The sequence below is a fragment of the Chlorocebus sabaeus genome, chromosome 26, assembly GCF_047675955.1.
Source record: "Chlorocebus sabaeus isolate Y175 chromosome 26, mChlSab1.0.hap1, whole genome shotgun sequence".
NCBI lineage: Eukaryota > Metazoa > Chordata > Mammalia > Primates > Cercopithecidae > Chlorocebus > Chlorocebus sabaeus.
Window position 1 is genome coordinate 47,751,344 of NC_132929.1, and position 25,236 is coordinate 47,776,579.

Sequence of the window (25,236 nt, forward strand, 5' to 3'; positions counted from 1 at the left end):
TAAGCAAACACAAAAATCAGCCAGATTTAGAAAGGGGTATGAGAAAACTTTTTGGGAATGCTGAACATATTCATTATCTTGATTCTGGAGATAATTTCATGGGTGCCTACATACATCAAAACTTACCAAATTGTTCTCTTTGCATTCAGTTTTTTACTTCAATTAGACCTCAATTTTTTTTTTTTTTTTTTTATTAGCAGGAAAAAAAACATTGTTGATTCCTATCTATCACTTGGCTACTTGAAAGACAAATAGAAACCAATCCAGTGACTGTAACCAAGTATAATTAACAATCCAATGATCACAGGCCAACAGAAAAGTCACCACAGTTAAAAAAAGTTTATCAGTATTTTCAAAAGAAAGTACTAAAGACTCAACAGAAATATTCAAAGACTGCTCAGAGGTTTCTGGAGGCCATGTTGCCCGTGGAATCTATATCCCACCCTGGTGTAGGATGCTCCTGGTTTCCATTTCCAAATGGATATGTGATAACAGTTTATCAGGATTTGTAGCCTTACTGTACTTCTCTTCCTTGCATCTCTGCAGAATCTCTAAGCTCCTCTGGTGGACTGGGTGTTGGAGAAAGCTAAAACTATCCATACTTTTCAAAATTGCACATGGCGCTGTATCATCATGTCCTTAGGAAGCAAAAAAAAAAAAAAAAAAAAAAAAATGGAGAAAAGAAAAAGACATTATATAAACCCAAACCAACAGAGAATCAAGGACAATGCTGCCAACTATTTAAGGGTGTATAAAAATGTATCAAATAATAGAGGTTATATGTGAATGTCCAATTATTTTGAAGAAAATGCTTAAAAATAATAGGAAAAAATAAAGGCCTTTTCAGATATTCAAAGTGTCTTTCTCAGTACTCAAAAAATTGTTAGTTAACACCATATTAAAAATTTCTCAATACAAGCAAAAATTCAAAAGCAATTTGTAAGATTTATTTTTTAAAAATAGACTGATTTTTATCAGGTCTCAAACATAATTAACATATAGTTGGCAACACTGATGGAACCCCAAAGAGAAATATACCCAAAATAATTTACTGAAAGTTAAACAATTCTTTCACAAATCCTGCAATTAACCACACTTGTAGGAATTCCAACAAGTGTGTCAATAATGAAAATATGAAGAAAAGCACCATAGAGCAGGAAAGCCCAGCAGCACTTCTGTAATTACAAATTTGAAAACAAAGCTGAAGAATCTGTACCTCATTATCACTTCTTAGGAAAGTAGGATAAAAATCAGCTACCAGTGAAAAAAAGAAGAGAGCACATTCAAGTAAAGACCAAAGCCCCAGATAAATGTTATTTAAAGTGAGTACTTAAGCAATAAACTGAATGGGAGATGAGTGCCATAAATATTAGCAATAAAGAGTTTCCAGGCTTTAGAGTGGTGGTTGTGTATCATTTATTCAGAGATCACCTCTGGAGTTAGGGTATAATGTTCAAATTTAAGTAAGTTTGCTTTTAGAAGACAAAGTGCATAATAACATAGAGGCAAATTAAGTAACACATTAAAATGAACTGAAGTTCTATTACTGCATTTTACTGTATAATTAGGAATGAGATACAAGAGAACAATCTTTGGAAAAACCTCATAGTAGAATAAGTTTAAAAGTTAAACAGTCTCATACTGATTCAAAGAGGTTTGTAGGGCATATTTTAGTCTCGTTCTAATTCCCTAAATTGTATTTATATATGCAGAGAATAGGCAGCCATATATAGCAATGCAGAGGGAATCTAATACCATAAATCATGTAATACTATACACAGAAACAGGCTTTTAAAAAATAAAGTGAATTTGAAATATTTTTCATAATAAAAAGTAACTAAACTAGTAAAATACTATCTTATTTGTACAATACAAAAAGTCAATAGGTACAAAGGTTGAATGTTTTAAAAAGAGAAGTATAACCGAGCTTAACTTCATTTTTTACTCAAAAGATACCTCGATAAAAATACTCTATTCTCATTATTACCAGTAATCCCCCTTGATGGATGGCTTGGAGAAAGAAAGCTTAGGCCTCAGACTCCACTGCACTTGGTTTGGCAGTCAGCTGAAGGGGACCAGTTGAGGAAAAAACACTCAGTGAGTTCTAGTCAGACTCCATTCATATTGTAAAGTGAAGAAGTTATCACTAAACAATCACGCCTTTCAACAGCTAATCTGATAATCTGCTAGTCAAAAATAATTCAAGAATATTATGTGTTAAAGTATTCTGTATAAGAGCTCAAGATATTAAAATACACTAAATTATTATGTAGAGTTTTAAGAAATCAGTCAACATTACTACAACCACCAAACTCTATTTTCTATTTCATCTAATAAATGGTGGCAGTGCCATTTAAATATGGGTATTTTTGTATCTGTGACTGCTTTGTCTCACCACCATGCCTAGATTAGTTTCTTTAACCTCTCTCCTGTTCTTTCATTCTGCTTTCTATACCTTTTTACAATTTTGAACATTATTTTCCAGACTGTGATATAATTTCTAAATCTTAAAGTGATATTCCTTGTTTGTTTTATGATATAATTTCTAAATCTTAAAGTGATATTCCTTGTTTGTTTTATGTACCAAACCCCTGCCAAGGTAGTTTGGTTTCCTAGGATGGTTTATATTTTCAGTGGGGATTATTTTCTAAGGAGTCTCATCAACTTTTTTTTTTTTTTTTTTTGAGATGGAGTCTCACTGTCACCAAGCTGGAGTGCAGTGGCGCACTCTCGGCTCACTGCAACCTCCATGTCCCAGGTTCAAGCGATTCTCCTGACCCAGCTTCTGGAGTAGCTGGGACTACAGGGGTGTGCCATCATGCCCAGCTAATTTTTGTATTTTTAATGGAGACAGGGTTTTATCATGTTGACCAGGATGGTCTCAATCTCCTGGCCTCGTGACCTGCCTGCCTCAACCTCCCAAAGTGCTGGGATGAGCCACCGCTCCCGGCCTACTCATCATCAACTCTTAAAAGAGATTTATTTAGTATTTGCTTATGCTAGTTGCTGGACTGGTTTTGATGATTTCTTAGTTTGACATTATGCACCAAACACAAAGTATAAATTCAGAACCCACACTCACATACGGTGCAGATGTAGGGCATTGATTTTTTTTAAAGCTAATTTCTTTATAACCTTATCTAAGGCCTAACACAGATTGCTAAGGTTCCTCGTTTTTTCTTACGCAGGACCAGCATTTTTCAACAATTTTTTTAGTGACAGAAAAGTTCCATAACTTTGAAGGTTTGAAGGACTTGGACTATGTAACAGAGGCTCAATCCCAGCTCCAAAGTATCATTCAGACCTTACAATATCTTTGGCCCTATAAAAGTTTCTATAATGTCAACTCAAAGCCTTAAGGCCATTTTTTTTAAAGCTCTATTTCACAAACATAAAATACACTTTTCTTAAGTACTCAGTTTGATGAATTTAAACAAACATTTACGTCCACAAAATCCTGAATCAAGATAGAGAACATTTCTAGCACAATCCCCAAGTTATTTTATCTCCGTTCCTATCAGTACTACCCTTGCCCCTGATTCCACCAGAAGTAATCAAGTTCTGATTTATCACAATTTATTACTTTTTTTTTTTTTTTTTTTTTTTGAGACGGAGTTTCGCTCTTGTTGCCCAGGCTGGAGTGCAACGGTGTGATCTCGGCTCACCACAATCTCCACCTGCTGGGTTCAAGTGATTCTCCTGCCTCAGCCTCCCAAGTAGCTGGGATTACAGGCATGTGCCACCAAGCCCGGCTAATTTTTTGTATTTTTAGTAGAGTCAGGGTTTCTCCATGTTGGTCAGGCTGGTCTTGAACTCCTGACCTCAGGTGATCCACCCACCTCGGCCTCCCAAAGTGCTGGGATTACAGGCAGGAGCCAGTGGGCCCAGCCATTTTGTCTGTTCTTAAACCAAAGAAATAACACAGCATATATTCTTTCATATGTAGCTTTTTGCTCAGGATTTTTTGTGACTCATTCATTCTATCAGTGGTTTGTTTCTTTTCATTGCTGAGTAATGTTACATGGTAGGAGTATATCACAATTTGGTCATCCATTCTTCCACTGATGAACACTTGGAAGCTATTATGAATAAAAGCACTGTAGAATATTCTTTTTTGTATGTTTGTAACAGTTTTATTGAAATACAATTCACCTACTAAACAATTCATTGATTTAAAGTATACAATTAAATGCTTTTAGTATAATGCATGAAGCTACATAAACATTACCACAATCAATTTTAGAACATTTTGATCATACAAAAAGCCACCCATACTCTCTATCACTCTCCCTGTCTCTTAGCTCCATACCTGACCCTCTAGCCCTAGGCAAACACTAATGTAAGTTCTGTTTCTACAGATTTGCTTATTCTGGACAATTCACATAAATGGAATCATACAATACTCCATTTTGTAATATAGAGTATTATATGACTCCATATTACAAATATGGAAACTGTACTTCTTTGATATATTATAATGAGAACCAGGCATGGCGGCACGCACCTATAATCCCAGACACTCGGGAGGCTGAGCAGGGAGGATCACTGAAGGCCAGGAGTTCAAGACCACCTTGGGTAATACAGCAAGATCCCAAGTCTAAAAACAAACTTAAAAAAAGAAAAGGCCAGGCATGGTGGCATGTGCTGTAGTTCCAGAGTCTTGAGACGTTGAAGCAGGAAGGTACCTGAGCCCAGGAGTTTGAGGCTACAGTGAACTGTGATAGCACCACTGCATTCCAACACACGCAACACAGCGAAAACCGGCTCTTAAAAAAAAAAAAAAAAACTGGCCAACACAGTGAAACCTCATCTCTACTAAAAATATAAAAACAGCCAGGCATGGTGGCGAGTGACTGTACTCCCAGCTACTAGGGAGGTTGAGGCAAGAGGATCGCTTGAACCTGGAAGGTGAAGGTTGCAGTGAGCCAAGATGGCACCACTGCACTCCTGCCTGGGCGACAGAGTGAGACTCCATCTCAAAAAATATATATATGTGTGTGTGTGTGCGCGTGTGTGTGTATATATGTATCATATACATGTAGCATATGTGTGTAGCATATGTATTAGTATATACATACATATATGCAGCACATATGTATATATACATATACACGTGTATATCTATATATATATATACACATACACGTGTATATCTATATATATATATACACACACACACACATATATATATCTTAATGCTTTCAAGGTTCATTCATATTGTGGCATGTACCAGTATTTCATTTCTTTTATGGACAAATAACATTCCAAGTATAGATATACCACATTTTGTTCATCCATTTATCAGTTGATGGAACATTTGGGTTGTCTCTACTTGTTGGCTATTAGAAAGATGTTGTGAAGAGTATCTGTCTACACATTTTGTTTAGTTTGTTCTTCTAAGTATATACCTAGGAGCAGAATTGGTGGGTCAAATATAATTCTATATTTAACTTTCTGAGGAACTGTCAAAACATTTTACAGAGTGGCTACATCATTTTACATTTCCATCAGTACTATACAAGACTTCTAATTTTTCCATATCCTCACTAAAATTTGATATTACCTATCTTTTATTATAGCCATCCGAGTAGTTGTGATGGCTATCTCATTATTGATTTCATTTGCACTTTCCTGATGACAAATGATACTGAGCATCTTTTAGTGTGTTTACTGGCCATTTGCATGTGTCTTTTCAGATCCATTGCCCATATTAGATTGGTTTCTTTTTTGTTATTGGGTAATAAGAGCTCTCTATATATTCTAGATGCCAGTTCTTCATCAAATATATGATTTACAAATATTTTCTACTATTCTGCAGACTGTAATTTCACTTTCTTGATAATGTTCTTTGAAGCACAAAAGTTTACAATTTGATGAAGTACAATTTATCCATTTTTGTCCTTTGTCTTTTTGTTGTTATATGGAAGAATCCATTGCCTAATACATATTGGGAAGTTCAAGTCCTCCAAATTTGTTCTTGCATTTCCAGATCCCTTTCCGTATCAATTTTACAATCAGGTTGTTAATTTCTACAAAAAGGCAGCGGAGGTTTTGACAGGGACTGCATCAAACTGCATCAAATCAGTAGATTTGTTGGGCCATGGTGCCATCCTAACCATATTGTCTTCAAATGCATGAACACAGGATATCCCTCCATTTATTCAGGTATTCTTCAGGTTTGTTCAAAGGTGTTTTGTGGTCTTCAGTGTACAAGTCTTGCAACTTTTTGTTAAATTTAATCATAACTATTTTATTATTATTGGTGTTCCTGTAAATGAGCACCAATTTAATTTTGTTTTCAGGTTGTTCATTTCTACACTATAGAAATACAACTTATTTTTGCATATTGATCTCGTGCCTTACAACCTTGCTGACCTCACTTATTGGCTTTATGTTTTTTATAGATTCCTTAGATATTCTATACACATTATCACATCACCTGTAACCTAAATAATTTCTTCCTTTCAAATTATTTCATTTTCTGGCCTAACTGCCCTGGTCAGAACCTCCAGGACAATGTTAACCAGAAGAGGTGAAAACAGGTATGTTGTCTTATTCTTGATCTTAGGGGAAAAGGAAAATATTCAGTCTTTCACCGTTAAGTATGATGTAAGTTTTGGGTGTCTTATAGATTCCCTTATCAGGTTGAGAAACTTCCCTTATATTTCCAATTTGTTCAGTGTCTTTGTAGGAATGTGTTGGCTTGTGTCAAATGTTTTTTTCTGTGTCTCTGAGGGTGATGATGTGATTTTTACCTTTTATTCTATTAATGTGGTTTTTATTACATTGATTCATTTTCGTAAGTTGAACAACCTTGCATTCCTGGGTAAACTCCAATAAGTCATGGTATATAATACTTTTTATCTGTTGCTAGATTCCATTTGTTAGAATTTTGTTAAGGATTTTTGCGTGTGTATATATATATACGGGATATCTGTTTGTGGTATTCTTTTCTTGTGATGTCTGCTATCCAGGTAATACTGCCTCACAAAATGGTATGAAAAATATTCCCTCATATTCTGTTTTTTGGAAGAGCTTATGAAGGATTAGTGTTAATTCTTCTTTAAATAAAATGAAGAATTCATCAGTGAATTCCCTTGTCCTTGGCTTTTCTTTGTAGGATGTTACTACAAATTCTCTCTCTCTCTTTGTTACAGGCCTATTCAAATTTTCTGTTTCTTCTGGAGTAAGTATTGGTTGTTTGTATCCAAGAATTTGTCCATTTCAGCTAGGTTCTAACTTGTTGCCATATAACCATTCATACCGTTAGAATCCTTTTTCACTTCCATAAATTCAATAAAATTACCCCCCCGCTTTCATTACTGAAATTAGTAAATTGAGGTCTTCTCTATTTCTTGGTCAAGTCTAGCTCAAGGTCTGTCAATTTCATTTATCTTTTTTAGAAAACCAACACGGTTTTGTTTTCTGTACTGTTTTCTCTACTTCGTTTATTTCAGATCTACTCTTTGTTACATCCCTCCTTCCATGTGCTTTATTTTTTTTTTTCCAGATTCTTAAGGTAGAGTATTAGCTTATAGATTTGAGTTCTTTCTTCTTTTTTAAATGTAGGTATTTAAAGATATAAACTTCCCTCCTAGATCTGCTTTAGCTGAATCCCGTCAGTTTTGGTGTATTGTTTTTGCCTCCGCTCATCTCAAAAGTATTTTCTAATCTTGTGATTTCTTCTTCAACCCACTGGTTATCTGGAAGTATGCTGTTTAATTTTCACATATTAAGACATTTTTGTTTCTCTATTACTCATTACTGCTTTCCTTTTTATTAAATAGATGTTTTCAGTCAGGCATCGTGTCTCATACCTGTAATCCCAGCACTTCGGGAGGCCAAGGTGGGCAGATCACTTGAGGTCAGGTGTTCAAGTCCAGCCTGGCCAACATGGTGAAACCCCATCACTACTAAAAATACGAAAATTAGCTGGGTGTGGTGGTGTGTGCCTGTAGTCCCAGCTACTTGGGAGGCTAAGGCAAAAGAATTGCTTGAACCTGGGAGGTGGAGGTTGTAGTGAGCCAAGATTGCACCACTGCACTCCAGCCTGGGCGACAGAGCGAGACTCCATCTCTAAATAAACAAATAAATAAATAAATAAGATGTTTCCTAGTACACTATTTTAATTTTCTTGTTATTTCTGTTACTATAGCACTTTTTAGTTCTTTTCTTAATGGTTGCCAAGGGAATTACAATTAACATCTGAACTTACAGAATCTAGTCTGGATTGAAAACAAGTTAATTTCAATAGTATATAAAAAAAACTTTCCTCCCACAGAGCTCCATTCCCTTCCTACCCCTTTATACTGTTATTGTCCTAAAAATTATGTCTTTAAAATTGTATGTCCATCAAGAAACAATTATAATTATTGCTTTATGCAAGTTATCTTTCAAAATTAGAAGAAAAAAGAGCATAAAAAATGTATTTATATACTGTCTTCCTGTAGTTGGCAATAATGACAGGCTTTATTTCTTCATATGCATTAGTTACTGTCTAGTGTACTTTCATTTCAACCACAAGAACTCCCGTTAGTACTTCTGGTGGGGCGGGTTTGCTAGTAATAAATTGCTCAGGATTGATTTAACTGGGAATATCTTAATTTCATCATCATTTTGAAAGATAGTTTTGCTGGATACAGAATTCCTGATTGGCAGTCTTTTTCTCTTTCAGAGCTTCAAACGCCATCCTGCTACCATCTAGCCCCAGTGGTTTCTGTTTTTTAAAAAATTTACATATCAAGTTTGTAATAGGAAACCCAATGGCTTCTGATAATAAATCAGCTGTTAATCTTATTGAAGATAGTTTGTATAAGATGAGTTGCTTTTCTTTTGCTGCTTTCAAATATTCTCTCTTTGTCTTTGGACACGGACACTTTTATTATGATGTATCTGAATTTGGATCTCTTTGAATCGATTCTCCTTGTAATTCACTGGGCTTTTTGGAGTTACAGGCAATATTCTTTCATCAAATTTGAACAGTTTATGGCCATTATCTCTTCAAATATTGTTTCTACTCCTTTCTCTTCTTACCTTCTGGATTCTCAGAAATTGGTATGCCTGATGATATCTAACAGGTCTCTGAGGCTCTGATCATTTTTCCTCATTCTTTTTTCTTTCTGTTCTTTTAGCTGGATAATCTCAATTATCTGTCTTCAAATTCACTGATTCTTCTTCTGTCCAAATCTGCTGTTGAACTCCTCTAGCCAATATTTCATTTCAATGATTATATTTTTTTACAAATCATATTGGAGGGAAAATAAGAGTTATGAAATGTAAAAAAATACATTTATACTGTCTTTCATATTTTACTATTTACTGACATAAATATTTACACATATGTAACTTTTATCTTTTTAGTAATATTCCCTATTTTCCTCTAACTCCTCAGACATTGTTGCGAGCTTTAGCTCTTTGAACATATTTGAAATAGCTTAAAGTCTTCATTAAGTTCAATGTCTGGCTTTCCATGAGGATGGTTTCTATTGATTCTTTCCTTCCTGTGTATAGTTCAAACTTTCTATGTTTCATAATTTTGTGTTATTTAAATAATATAATGTGGTAAGTCTGGAAATTAGATTTTCCCTCATCCCTAGGGTTTGCTGTTGTTGCTGTCTCTTGTAGTTGTTTTTTGTTTTGTTTTTTGTTTTTTTTTTTGTTTTTTGATATGAAGTCTGGCTCTGTCACCTAGGCTGGAGTACAGTGGTGCAATCTCGGCTCACTGCAACCTCCGCCTCCCGGGTTCAAGCAATTCTCCTGCCTCAGCCTCCCGAGTAGCTGGGATTACAGATACTTGCCACCGCACCCAGCTAATTTTTGTATTTTTAGTACAGAAGGGGTTTCACTATGGTGGCCAGGCTGGTCTCGAACTCCTGACCTTGTGATCCACCTGCCTCGGCCTCCCAAAGTGCTGGGATTACAGGTGTGAGCCACTGCTACAACAACCTTGTAGTTGTTTTTAAAAACAATTTTCCTGAACTAATTCTGTAAGGTTTGTACTCTTTGTCACATGTGACCATTCAAGTCTCTGCTCAGTTAGCTTAGTGGTCAGGCAATGACTGAAGAGAGACATACCACCTGCCTAAAAACAAGTAAGTCTCCCAGGCTTTTTCAATGGTCAATGTCTGTGAGTTGAGGCACACCTTCGACACTTGGCTAGGGAGCTTGTAAACTGCCTTGGCCTTCACTTCCTGCTTGCTCAGAGCCTCAAAGTTATTCAGCAAGCAATCAGGACATTGTTGGTCTTTCTTGAGAATGCACATAGTCCTGAGCATGTACACAACCCCATATATACGCACAGCCATCTAGATGCCCAGGAATATGTTGGAATTTTTCAAGGTCATATGGAGATCTCATTCCCCAGCTCATCCCTTTAAGCATTTTGGTTAAGATATTGGTTGTCTCAACTGTTGCCTACTGCCACAGGCAGCTGTGATGTTCAACAACCGATTCTGTTTGCTGTGCACAATGCCCCTGGGGGGTTAAAGGCTGTTCGCAGTGGGCAAACTCCAAGTGAGGTTAAACAAAGACAGTGTGGTAAGTAGGGTATTCAGGAAATCACCCAGTAGGTGGAATAATGAAAATTCTCTGGGAATGGGGCATTGAAGGAGCTCAAATTGCTTCTATTCCCTCCAAGTGGTTGCCACACTGCTGATTTCCACCATGATCCAGGCTGTTGGTTTTCTAGGCTACCATGGATCTGAAGAGGAAGGGATGTGAACATTACATGTTAAAATGCCACAAAGTACACTGTCTTTATGATATTCAGCCTTTTTTCTTATATAAACACTTCTCAGGTTACTGTGAGCCTTTGATTAATTTCCAGGGTTCTGATAAAGTTGTTTTGACAATTTTTGCCCATTTTCTCATTGCTATTATGAGAAAATTTTTAGAGGTCCTTACCCCACCATTTCACTGATGTCTATCCAAAATCCTTATTCTTAATTGCCCTACTATACTGACCAATACAGAAGTGATTTATAAAAAATAGTCTTTTTTTTTAACAAAAGTTTATTTAAATCTATTAAGTACTAGGAAGAACTGTGTACAAAGTACAGCATAGAGATTCTAGACTTATGGTGATACCCAAATCAATTTTAGTATCTGGTCAATTTTGAAAATAGATGGTCACTAGAATGCTTCTCCCACTTACAGAAACAAACAGGAGTACATCAGAGTCACATAGTCTATTCGGTGGGATGAAGAAGAGAAACAGGTTCTGTGGAAACCCTTAAAGCTCTCTTATCTGCAGACACTATATAAAGGGTTTCAGCTTCTCTCCTTGTAGATGAAGAAACTGAAAAATACTTTGGACCCTCTTGTTCATGTCTCATCCTGATGGCACAGCTGAATTACCCATCTTTGCCTAGCCTTTTTAGACTAGTTTAAATTCCCATTTGGCTATACTTTTATTTATTAATAACTCCAAAAGAATCAAATAAAGCATCATTGTACTCAGTTCTACATACTGTATAATTCCCAGTCAGGTTATGATTTCTGCTATTTCCTCTTCATGATCCTTAAATAGTATTCTCTACTCTGGGCTCTTCCTTATTTATGAGGAGGAAATCATAGGCAAGGTTGATGATACAACTGGATCATCTGTTCTCTACTATCTCACTGCTGACCAGACAAATCATTGCCATTTCTCATTCTACCTCTCAGCAGGGCCAACATGCAGCTTCACTGAGACTGCCTATTGATGTGACTCCACTAAGAACATTTTATGGTTTCCAACAGCCTGATAACCATAATACACATTCTGCAATTATAGTAACATTTCCTCAAAAATAGTTGAATTACTTTTGATTTAAAGGCCTTAAATGGTATTGTGTCTTTTAATATGAAAGTCTGTAAAAAAAAAAAAAAAAAAGAACACAATAATAAGAGTAAAAAGTAGATTTTAATTTGATATCATAATTTGTGCTCAGTTGGCTTGATGAAAAGAATGTCAGGGAATTCCTTGAAGAAATCCAGGGTATTGTTGGTGAACACACCTGCTTACCATCAGGGTGTTTCTTGACAATTAACTAAGAGTCCACTGAAGTTTTTAATTAAGATATCATCAAAGGAAATAAAAATACACTGTAATTCTGCAGGTTAACATCTTCTTTCTTCTTTAGAAAGTATTACCTTTGCCCTCTTATTCTCATCCAATATCTAGAATTGGTCACCTCACCTTTTCTGCCTTTCATATTTTCTACTTCATCTTAATCTGTAATTCCCATTTCATTTTAATATGACTGCATAATATTTATGGTCATTATAAAAATTCTGGATCTACCGTTTAAACTATTTGCACAAACTGTTAGTTTTTACAGTGATACAGTGTTCCAAGTTTATAATATGTTTTTATCCTAAACCTACCAAAAGAGAGAAGGTAGGAAGCGGTGTGGAGAAAATAAAATGTTAGGGTGAATGCTGGCATTGACACTGATATATTGTAATATAAACAATTACTTTCAGAAACGAATCTGCTCAGGCCTCAAAATGCAAACAAACCAGAGTTTTCCTTTTCCTTTATAAAAAGTAAAAATTTTAAAGTTTTTTCCAAGAGGAAATTTTGGGTGGCTGGGATGTTGTGTTTCTTAACCTAGATGGTAGTTCCAGGGTTGTGTTTACTTTGTGATACTTCACTGAACTACACATTTTTGCTTTGTGTACTTTTCTATACGCATGTTATGTTGAATATAAATTTTCAAAAAGAGATTATATGGAAGCTCTGTACTAGCCAGAAGAGAAAACAAGATTAGAAAACAAGGAATCTAGACTTTATCAAGGTAGAGAAAATACAGGTTGTTTATCATTAATAACACTGCATGTCATTGCCCACATTGATAATAACAGATATGTAACAACTAGCTTTCACAAATAATAGATTTTAAATGCCAAAGGAATATACAGATAATGTGAATAAGGTAAATAGGCTTTGATAGTGAATACAAGAAAAGTTTCTTCTCTTAATTATGTCTTAGCAGGATACTAATCAATTTTGAGTGGTTTTCTTGATTAAAAGTTTGTGATAATAAACAAGAAAGCATCTTAAAGAAAAAAAAATTTCCTTAAAATTTTTTATAATCTCTTAGAAATCACTTTGTAAAAGGCAAAGCAGGTTTGAAATAGTCCTTTTATTTCTCAAACTATAATTCTCCCTATATATCTACAAAGACCAGTTCAAATACTTTACAATCTGAAAAAATAGAAACTAGGTTCAATTATTTTACGTATATTTTTAGAAATACACTCTTTCAAATATATCTATTTGTCTCAAACATTTAAAAGCTAAACTTAAAAGTTTTACTACTAGTGTACATCCCAAAAAGCCACATAAGTCGCTTTGGGAGTCCTGAAAGCACAGGTGAGCCCTATAACATTTCTACTGAAAGGCATAAATCTCAACTGCATATGTATCACAAAATCTTCACTATGCAGCAATGGCCCTACCTAAGACTAGAGCTACAGCAAACAACAGTTTGGTTTCCAGTAGGCCAAAAGTGCTTATGAAGTTGTCCTCCCACAGAACGTGAGATGAGAGATTTTATGATTGAAGCGGGAGGCATACAGAAAAAGTATCCTGCTTTATCTATTTCTAAATTTCAAAGTTTTTAAAAATCCATGAACTAAGAGTAAAGGAAAAGAAAATGAACACTTCATGAACAGATGCTCTGACTTTATCCTCATAATTTTAAAGGCAGTATAACTCTCTTCTACAGAAAAGAAAAACTGTTCCTAGTCACAAATCAGTTAAGAGATGACACTAGATTGACTACAGAACCAGGATTTTTGTCCTTGAGAATCTCGTAGCAAGAATTCTACTCCTTTTTGTGGAGAAGTAGAAAGGTAAAAAAAGATGAAGTATGGTAAAATACTAATAACTGCCACTTACCAGCTTTTCTGTGAATGTGTCTTTTCCCAGCTTCCCTGAAAGCAACCATGGCTCTGAAAAAAGCTCGGAGAATTGCCCATCGGAAAACAGCTACAGGATCAATTCCAATCATCCCAGAGATAAATGCATTCTTGCTGCTTCTCAGAAGAGCTACAATGTCTGGGCGCATATGATCTGTATTTTTTTCCCGGAAATCCTACATGAAAAAAGTACCAGTGTTACTTATAGGAAAAAAAATTTATTAAAAACAAGATAATGAGTGATAACATACTTTGGATGCTTGTCCCTCCAAACCTCATGTTGAAATGTGATTCCCCCATGGTGGAGGTGGAGCCTGGTGGGAGGTGTTTGGGTCATGGAGGTAGATCCCTCATGAATGGACTGGGGCTCTCCTCAAAGTAATGAGTGAGTTTTTACTCTAAATTCACCAAAATCTGGTTATTTAAAAGTGTGGCACTCCTACTTCTCCATCTCTTTTTCCCTCTCTCTTGTTCTCTCCCTCTCTTGCTATATGACATACATGCTTCCACTTCGCCTTCCACCACAAGTAAAACCTCTCTGAGGCTTCACCAGAAGCCGGGTAGATATCAGTGCTCTGCTTCCTGTACAGCCTGAAGAATCGTGAGCCAATTAAACCTCTTTTCTTTATAAGTTGCCCAGCCTTAGGTGTTTCTTTACAGCAACATGAGAATGGACTAACCCAAGTGACATGTTTGCAGTGGTTGAACAATGAGATAGAAGAAATGTCTGCTCCAGGTAGCTAACTGGACTGGGTATCTTCTATAAGGTCTCACTGAATCCTAAAACTATTGATTTCTATAATACATGTAAATTAGAATAAATATTCTACAATTTTATAGCAGCTTGTTAAACTCTGGTCAGGGACAGCCTCTCCAAAGAGGTATCACATACAGCAATAGGAGAGCTGAATAACAAGAAGGAGCCAGAGATCAGAAGACTGGGAAGAGCAAGCAACGGTAACACCTACAACCTATAGATGATGATAAGCTGGACAAGTTAGGAGAAAAGCAATAAAAACCACAGGCTGGAGCACTGGGAACAAGGAGAAAGTAGTGGAAGATTAGATAAATAAATAGGCTATTTAGACTCTGAACTTCAGTTGTTTGTTCAAATTGTATTCAAGTATAAAGGAAAGCCCTGGAAAGGTAACGACATGAGTTAACTGGTGTTTTATACATGGTTGCTGCATAGGAAATGAATTATTCAAAGAAAGAATGGAAAAAAGAAGGCTCCATATTAGAGTAAACGAGATAAAAACTGCTAGTGACTTGGATTTGGTCAGCTGTAACAGCAGAAATGAAAAATAGTTATATTTAGGACACGTAAAGGCAAAAAACCTGCTGATTAATTAGGGTGTGATGAGAAAATGAGGAAATCAGGTTAAAACTTATATTCTGGGGTTGGGTATTCAGTGGATGGAGATGCCATATACTGATAAGGAGAAGACTAGAGAAAGAAAAGATATGAGGATAAGAAATGAAGATCGGCCGGGCGCGGTGGCTCAAGCCTGTAATCCCAGCACTTTGGGAGGCCGAGATGGGCGGATCACGAGGTCAGGAGATCGAGACCATCCTGGCTAACACGGTGAAACCCCGTCTCTACTAAAAAAAAACACAAAAAACTAGCCGGGCGAAGTGGCGGGTGCCTGTAGTCCCAGCTACTCGGGAGGCTGAGGCAGGAGAATGGCGTAAACCCGGGAGGCGGAGCTTGCAGTGAGCTGAGATCCGGCCACTGCACTCCAGCCCGGGCGACAGAGCAAGACTCCGTCTCAAAAAAAAAAAAAAAAAAAAAAAAGAAATGAAGATCAAGAGATCAGTTTTGTCCAAGAGAAGTTTGTGCCAGTGAGGATAATAATAGTAGGTAACACTTAGAGGTTAGTATGTATCTGGCACTCTTCTAAGCATTTTACATGTATTGTCTCATGTAATATCATTTAATACTCCTAATAATCCTTTCAGATAGATATTACTACTCCTATTTTATAGATGAGAAAACTGAATCAGAGAGAGGTGAAATATCTTGGCTCCTATTACACAATAAGTGGAAGAACAAGGGCTCAAAAACATACACTCGTAACCAAATGGATTTGTGAGTCTGGAGTGCTAGGGAGATTTCAGAAAATATATTTGGTTATTATCAGCATATAGTTTTTTTTTTGTTTTTTTTTTGTTTTTAACAAGGTCTCACTCTTCAGGTCAGGCTAGAGTGCAGTTGGCACCATCATAGCTCCCTGCAGCTTGTAACTCCTGGACTCAGGCAATCCTTCGCCTTAGCCTTCCGTGTACCTGTGAGTACACATGTACACCACCATGTCTGGCTAATTTTTTTATTTTGGTAGAGAAAGAGTCTTGCTATGTTGCCCAGGCTGGTCTTGAACTCCTGGCCTCAAGTAATTCCCCCACCTCAGCCTCCCAAAATGCTGGGATTACAGGTGTTAAGCCATTGTGCTCAGCCAGCATATAGATTTTTAAAGCTGAATAAGAAGGATTGTAAATAGGCAGGAACAACCATCTACCAAAGAACAGAGGCTGGAGGAGCTAGAACATAAGAAAATGGGTTAAAATGCACCATAATTAAATGGGGAGAGTAAACTTTCACTCTGGGAACAAGGGCCCAGACTGATATTACAGCATAGGCACTGACTATAATCTTACCAAATGCAAGGAGTAAAAATTTGGTAAGTAAATCACTCCAAGTTGGTACAACTTCATAGAATATCTCTAACTCAGAGTTCTATGAGAAATACACCTAGTATTATGTCATCTATCCTCATGTACAGAAGTCAGCTTGCACTCATCCTATTACTTTCAGGGCTTTCCTTTCCTAATTCTTCTTTATTCTCCTGAGAACAAGGAAAAACAGGAAACAAGCCAGGAATTTTGGTCCTTGGCTTGTCCCTACATACCCTTAGAGCAAACATATGTATTATAAAAGAAAATTAGAAAAACTGAATAAGAGTACCCAAATCCAAATAACCTCTGACACCATAATCAGCAGCTAATAACTACTGATAGCAGACAAGCTGTGAGGCGTGAACTTCATGTGTTTTACATAACTTATTGCTATTCAAAATTCCAATAAATACTCAATGAAGCAGACGTAGTCATAAGCCATAATTTACTGATAAGTAAACAGAAAGGTAAAGCAGCTTTCCAAAAGGCAAAGAGACAATAAGTACCAGTGGCAGGAACTGAAACACCAGTCTGCCCTACTCCTATTAATAACTACACTATACAACCTAAAAATCTAGGATTCTTTTCAATGCTGACTGTCAAGTGTTGAGAGTGACCACTGACCTTCATTTTCAAAATGAAATAGTCTGTCTTCACATTTCTAGATTTCTAAGTACATTATCAACTGACCATATCATTCTTCAAAATCTCTCTTCTATTTCCACAAGAACATACTTTGTGGTTTACTATTTGCTTCCTATGCTGCCCTTCTAAGTCCTCATTGCTAGTTCATATTGGAAATTCAAGGGTTGGCTTAATAGTGTGCACTCATTTCTCTTTTTTAGGTTTGTTTGTTTTTGGAGATAGGGTCTTGTTCTGTTGCCCAGGCTGGAGTGCAGTGGTACCATCTAAGTTCACTGCAACCTCCGCCTCCCGGGCTCAGGTGAATTCTACCCCTATGCCTCCCAAGTAGCTGGGACTACAGGCACACACCACCATGCCCAGCTAACCTTTGGTATTCTGTGTAGACACTAGGTCTTGACATGTTCCCCAGGCTGGTCTTGAACTCAGGGACTTAAGAGATCCACCCACCTCAGCCTCCCAAAGTGCTGGGATTACAGGAGTGAGCCGCCACACCTGGCTGTGCACTCATTTCTTCACTCAACCCTCTTATATCAAGTGATCAGAACCACAGTTATGACTTCATTTTATCTTATTTATTTTATTTATTTATTTAGAGACAGAGTTTCGCTCTTGTTTTTCAGGCTGGAGTGCAATTGCTTGATCTTGGCTCACTGTAACCTCTGCCTCCCAGGCCTCCCAGGTTCAAGCAATTCTGCCTCAGCCTCCCGAATAGCTGGGATTACAGGCATACATGCCACTACGCCTGGCTAATTCTGTATTTTTGTAGTAGAGATGGAGTTTCTCCATGTTGATCAGGCTGGTCTCGAACTCCCGACCTCAGGTCATCTGCCTGCCCTGGCCTCCCAAAGTGCTGGGATTACAGGCGTGAAGTTATGATGCTAAATTAACACTATCTTTATGATGAAGCCCAAATGTGTATCTCCAGATCAGATCTTTTGTATTATTTCTTGAGATCCATTAACACATCTTTAAAGGGTATGTCTAATTTGAAAGAAAATGTATAAGACCAGTAGTATATTTAAATGTTTGGGAGCATTCACTAGTAAAATCATGTGGGCCTGGGATTTCCTTTGTAGAAAAGTTCTGAACTACTGATTCAAATTATTTAGCCAACAGAATGTTCAGGTTTTTCTATTTATTCTGGTGTTAGTTTTGGTAAAATGTTTTTTAATGGAATTTATCCATTTTTTGTTTTCAAATTTCCTGACAAAATATGTTCATATCCTTCTAATATCTGTAGGTATGTAGTAAAGTTCTCTTTTTTCATTCCTGGTATCTGTAATCTATAAATTTTTTTATATTATCAGTTATTTTCCTATTACATTTAATTTATATTATTTTGTGTTATCTTTTCAAGGAACTAACTTTTGGCTTAGTTGATTTCTTTGTTCAATGTCTGCTTTATATTGCACTGATTTCTGGTCTTATTTTTACACCCTTTCTCTAATTCCTTTGAGTCTGATTTGCTCTTCTTTTCCTAGTTTCTCACATAGAAGCTTAGATAACCACTTTTCGATCAAGCATGGTGGCTCACACCTGTAATCCCAGCACTCTGGGAGACTGAGGTGAGCAGACCACTTGGGGCCAGGAGTCTGTGACCAGCCTAGCCAACATGGCAAAAACCCATCTCTACTAAAAATACAAAAATTGGCTGCGTGCGATGGCTCATGTCTGTAATCCCAGCACTTTGGGTGGCCAAGGTGGGCGGATCACGAGGTGAAGAGATTGAGACCATCCTGGCCAACAAGGTGAGACCCCATCTCTACTAGAAAAAAAAAAAATTAGCTGGGCGTGGTGGCAAGTGCCTGTAATCCCAGCTACTCAGGAGGCTGAGGCAGGAGAATCATTTGAACCCAGGAGGCGGAGGTTGCAGTGAGCCGAGATCACGCCACTGCATGCCAGCCTGGCGACAGAGTGAGACTCTATCTCAAAAAAACTAAAATACAAAAATTAGCCAGGTGGCCGGGCGCGGTGGCTCACGCCTGTAATCCCAGCACTTTGGGAGGCCGAGGCGGGCGGATCACAAGGTCAGGAGATCGAGACCATGGTGAAACCCCGTCTCTACTAAAAAATAGAAAAAAATTAGCCGGGCGCAGTGGCGGGCGCCTGTAGTCCCAGCTACTCGGGAGGCTGAGGCAGGAGAATGGCGTGAACCCGGGAGGCGGAGCTTGCAGTGAGCTGAGTTCCCACCACTGCACTCCAGCCTGGGCGACAGAGCGAGACTCCGTCTCAAAAAAAAAAAAAAAAAAAAAAAAAAAAATTAGCCAGGCATGGTGGCACAAGCCTGTAGTCCCAGCTACTCGGGAGGCTGAGGAACAAGAATTGCTTGAACCTGGGTGGCAGTGGTTGCAGTAAACCAAGATCGCACCACTGCACTCCAGCCTGGGTGATTAGAACAAGATTCTTGTCTCAAAAAAAAAAAAAATTTAGATAATCACTTTTCAACTTTTCCAACATATGCATTTAAATTTATAAATTTTCCTACATTCATTGCTTTAACTGTATCCTACAAGTTTCTGATATGCTGCATTTCATTAATGTTCAGTATAAAATATTATAATTTTAATAATTTATTAAAAGTAATTTATATTGTCATTTCTTTTTGAATCACGGGTTATTCAGAAGAGTTTTGCTTAATTTCTAAATATCTAATGATTTTCTAAGTTATCTTTATGATATGCTAATTAGGCCAGCTGTTTTACAGTGTTGTTTGATTTCGTGTTGCTTATTCTGTAAGTTACTAAGAGAGATGTGTGAAAATCCACAATTTTTTCTTCTTTTTTACGTGTTTTTCTTTTTCCTCAGAAAAATATTGAGAAAAAAAAATCTACAATGATGATGGTGGACTTATCTAGGTCTACTTTTGCTTTCCTTTTCCTTTACATATTTTGAATCAGTCATTAACTACATATAACATCAAGTGATTGGCCAGGCGTAGTGGCTCATGACTGTAATCCTAACACTTTGGGAGGCCAAGGAGGGTGGATCAACTGAGGTCAGAAGTTCAAGACCAACCTGGCCAACATAGTGAAACCCCGCCTCTACTAAAAATACAAAAATTAGCTGGGAGTGGTGGAGTGCACCTCTAATCCCAGCTACTCAGGAGGTGGAGAATTGCTTGAACCTGGAGGGCGGAGGTTGCAGTGAGCCGAGATCACACCACTTCACTTCAGCCTGGCGAAAGAGCGAAATGAGACTCCATCTCAAAAAAAACAAAAAACAAAAAACATTTAGTGATTATGTCTTCCTGTTGAACTAACCCCTTTTATCATTATAATATATCCCGTTGTATCTCTAGTAGTATTTCTGGTCTTAAAGTCTATTTTGTCCTACGATTTCTTTTTTTTTTTTTTTTTTTGAGACAAGTCTCACTCTCTTTCCCAGGCTGGAGTGCAGTGGCAACTATCTCGGCTCAATGCAACTTCCTCCTCCCAGGCTCAAGCACTTCTCCTATCTCAGCCTCCTCAGCAGCTAGGATTACAGGCATGCACCACCATGCCTGGCTAATTTTTGTATTTTTAGTAGAGATGCGGTTTCACTACGTTGGCCAGGCTAGTCTCAGACTTCTGACCTCAAATGATCCACCCACCTCAGCCTCCCAAAGTGCTGGGATTACAGGTGTGAGCCACCATGCCCGGCCTGTCCTGAAATAATATACACCAGCTTTTATCCTTTCTCCATCTTTTTACTTTCAACCTATCTGATAATGTGGATGAATATCCCAGGCGTGTGTGTGTGTGTGTGTGTGTGTGTGTGTGTGTGTGTGTATGATTCTATTTATCTGAAATTTAATTAAAAATAAAATTAAGAATGATAAAAATTACGGTAGTGGTAATCTCTGAGGGGAGTTGATTGGGAAGGGGTATGAAAGAAATTTAAACACTTTATTTGTGCACTTTATGCACAATATCCTCAAGTTTTTCTATAGGTCAAGCTTTTCTTTTGTTTTACTTTTTAAGCTATAGTCTTAATTTCTCTTCTAAAATCCATTCCTCCCAGTATCTTCCATCTTAGGAAATGGTACCTGCAAAGTACCCATCAGCTCTAGCCAGAGGTCACTTACTCATTGGGAGTCCATCAATAAAATTCGTGGATAGTTTACCCCCAGAAATATATCTCGTAATCATCTGGATCCCCCACAACCTCTACTGCCACTCCAGTGCTTCAGTTTACCTCAACATTTCACTTCAATTTTAAAAAAAAGCGACTTAACTGATCTCCCAGATTCCACTCGTACCCTCTGCTATCCCTTTCTCCTTAAGGTAATCGATGCAATCTTTTAAAAACATAAGTCATATCCTCTGCTTAAAATAATATCACAGTGCCACTAATTTTTATAAAAGCCAAACTCAACTTGGCTTACAAGCCCTGAACAATAACCCCGTCTATTCTCTAAGTTCATTTCATGTTACTCTCCTCAGTTCATTATAATCCAATAGCACTTACCTGTTTTCAATTATTTCACCCTATCAAACTCTTTCCTATCTCATGGCCTATAATATTCATCATCCAAACTCCTCATCAAGGTAACATTTATTTCAGGTCATCTCTCAAAATTTAAGTTTCTTAGAGAGGTGTCCATGAATTCACAAATTCAAAATCCAATACTACTTTCTCTCATAGGACCCATTCACTTATTTATAACACATAGCCCATTTATCTATGTCATATAAATAGATATACATATACATGCACACACAATATGTATGTATGCACGTATGTATGAATACGTATATAGAGAATCAGGAATACATCTGTCTAGTTTATCATTAGATCCATTCCAAACACCAAGCACAGAGTCTGACACATGTTCTGTGTTCAACAAATACTTCTTAAATAAATCAGTAAATGGATGAATAAATGATCTTAAGACACTCAACTCAAGACCCAGGAGAAAACATTTCATTCCACTATTCTCCATATCATCAGCTGCCTTACCTGGGAAATTAAATGCCTTAAATAGCAGGCTTAAACATCAAGTAGTTGAAGAATCACAGACTCACAAATTACACAAGAAATGGACAAAATTATGAAGATTCCACTCCACAAAAGTTAAGGGTTTCAATATATTCATGAAAAGTACAAACTCACAAATCCCTAATGGTGAATAGAGACATGAAGACCTTATGAGTGCAGAGAAGGGAAAAATTCAACAAGTTATGTGGATAAACCAGTGAGCTTAGACACAAAGATACAATCTATTCTTTCAGATCTAAAAAGTTTATCAGGATCAACTGACAACATCAGGTTTATCTCCAGGCAGAAACCAACAGAAATATTACCTTACCTAAGACAGTAATGTGCTGAAAAGCAGAATCTAAGTTTTAGTAGTATCCTTATAAAGTATCTCCAGTTATTACTGATCAAAAGCCTCCACAAACTACAAAGAGGGCAGTGTGCTGGGGACAGTCTCATAGTTAAGAACATATCTCTGCCCTGTAAGCATATTCAGTGAGAAATTTACTGACCTTTACCCCATATTTTACTTTTCCAGCATAATGTTTTATAATGAAAGCAGGCTCCATCACAGCTGGAAATTCGATGTAAGAATTATCTTCATGTTGATGCTTAAACTTGTCTAGCAATGTTTGATTTGTAGCCTGTGGAAAGCTGAATTTAAAAAAAGAAAAAAGAAAAATATCACTACAGAAAGATGAGAAAGATACAGTAATTAGTACAGTCCTTTACAAAGTACATTATAATCACATTGTCATCTTACGCATAAAGCAGTTTACAAAAGTTTTCACCTATATTATCTAATCTGATTCTCATAACAAACTAAAAAGTAATAATAAATATTGGTATTACTATTTTACAGATGAGGGATAAAAAATTATGATTTGCCTATACTCATACTTTGCAAGTAGCAGTACCAAGAAACTAACTCATCACATATTTAGCTTAGATTGCATTGTTCCGAACTACTGTAAAACCCAAAGGAAAATAAAATCCAAATCATATACTCTTTGGGGCCAACAACTTCCAAATAAGAGAATAATACCTCGATTCTTATAGGTCCTAAAAGTCCATAAAAATTATTTGACTTCCTATTCCTTCATGCATAAATAAGCAGCCATTTTTTTACTATACCAATTATTATTTGTACTCATTGATTGTATTGATCAATTGAGCACTTAATATCCAGGAATCACACATAAAATATCTATTATTTAATTGTATAATAGGAAATATGGAAATACAAAAGTTCAAAAGAGGAAAAAATTATCAATGGTGTAAATAATGAAAAGGTTCACACAGGACATAGGAGGTGTTAAGATTGTGATGTTAAAGGCTGGGAAGAGTTTCAAATAGAGAAAATATCATTGACAAAAAAGGAGAAAGAAAGTTTCAGAAAATAGCTTCATTTAATGGTAGCTGAAATATGAAAAATAATGTGACATGATGTTCTAAAGTTGCTTAATACAAGTCTAACATGCAAAAATCATTCCAAAATTACAACAAACATAGTTAATTACACAGTATGCACTGCAAACCATACAGAGAATGGCCTGTGGCATCAGATAATCATAGTTTAGATTATTCATTCTATCAGTGACCTGGGGCAAACTAGGTAACCTTCTTTGAGAAGGGGTCTTCTAACCCACAAAATGAGATAACAGTTATCACAGTGCCAGTAGAATTAAATAAAACTAGTAAAAACATCTAGCAACAGCAGGCATCCTCTAGGGATTAAACAAACATTATCGACTTTATGTTGCCAACACTGATATTTTCCTGGTCACCTTGGCCTGCTTTTGTATTCAAATAATACCTCTTCCTCAAAACAGCTCCACCATCTAGCTCACTCCAAAACTTTAAAGCCATTTTACAATGGAATATAAGTTACTATTTCAAACAGAGACAACAGCACAGCTCCTATTAACAGTCTCACTAATCTTCTTTCAAGTCACCAAAGCATATTATCAAAATAAATTTTCCTATAATATTGCTTTAATCATGTTCCCCTTCTGCTCCGAAATGCATAGATCACCAAAGCAAAAAGACTTGACTCCAAGCTCCTAAGCATAGGCCAACTCAACCTCTGCAAACCTATGTCTCACTACTTCACAGCAGTGTGCCTCTCTTAAGGCAGGATTCTCACTTCATCATCTCTAGGTCAAGGTTTATTTGCCTTCTAATCATGTGAGTAATTGAAAAGCTTATGATATATTTTCTCTTACTGTTAAATGGATAATAGAAATTTTCAAAGGAAGGAAGATAGACAAGAAAACAGTCTTTACTGAAACTAAAAACGATGGAAAGTTCCTGCATTCAACAGACATTTATGGATACCCATTACACTACCAGGCAAAAAAAAAAAAAAAAAGGGAACAAAAGAAAATCATTCGTTATTGCTCATATCAAAGCTCTTAACCTAGTGTTCCCCAAAGACTATCTGGTAGGGTAGTGTCAGGAGAACTTCTAGAGATTTGAAAACTACCAATGTCTGGACCCCAACTACTGCAATTCTGACTTGATTAGGTGGATGACCTAGCATTAGTGGTATTTACAAAGTCCCAAGGTAATTCTTTTAAGCAGACAAGATTCACAAAATGCTGCCCTAAATGAATGCTCTAATCCTAACTTCAGTCACTGTTAAAATGTAGACTGATTCAACAGATCTGGAATGAAAGCTTGAGATTCTACATTTCTAACAAGAATCAAAGTGGTCCACTGCTGCTGATAGAAGATGACACTTTCAATACTATGGGAAGATTGATAATATTCCTAACATCCTATTCATATGTAAAACTGACACAATATTCCTCCTTCCTCAATGCCACCCTACATCCTACAGAATCTCGCTTAAGTAACCAGCCCCATATCATACAGCCATTATGTTGGAGAGAAAGGCTAAACCAAGACCTCTGATTCTAAACCCATACACCTAGAGCACTACAAACACATTGCATGAAGAACACAGTTAAGGATATATTTGACATTATATATTCCCTATAAAAAATATTTTTAGAGAAAAAATACTCAATGTAAGTCCCAAAATAGTTCTTCCTA

General features: G+C 36.7%; 1 protein-coding gene across 15 annotated transcripts in view; it reads right to left on the reverse strand.

The window, feature by feature from the left end:
* The window catches only part of MYO9A (myosin IXA), a 308,489-nt gene that overhangs the window by 138,922 nt on the left and 144,331 nt on the right, over positions 1 to 25,236 (reverse strand). For 14 of the 15 annotated variants that reach the window (XM_008016030.3, XM_038010113.2, XM_008016029.3 and 11 more), the window contains 3 exons: positions 22,692 to 22,833; positions 13,886 to 14,081; positions 519 to 638 (listed from right to left, as the gene is read on the reverse strand). In XM_008016030.3, coding sequence (XP_008014221.3) covers positions 519 to 638; positions 13,886 to 14,081; positions 22,692 to 22,833 — 458 coding nt within the window. The remainder of the gene's footprint in view (positions 1 to 518; positions 639 to 13,885; positions 14,082 to 22,691; positions 22,834 to 25,236) is intronic. The other variant, XM_008016037.3, reaches the window with a different exon arrangement.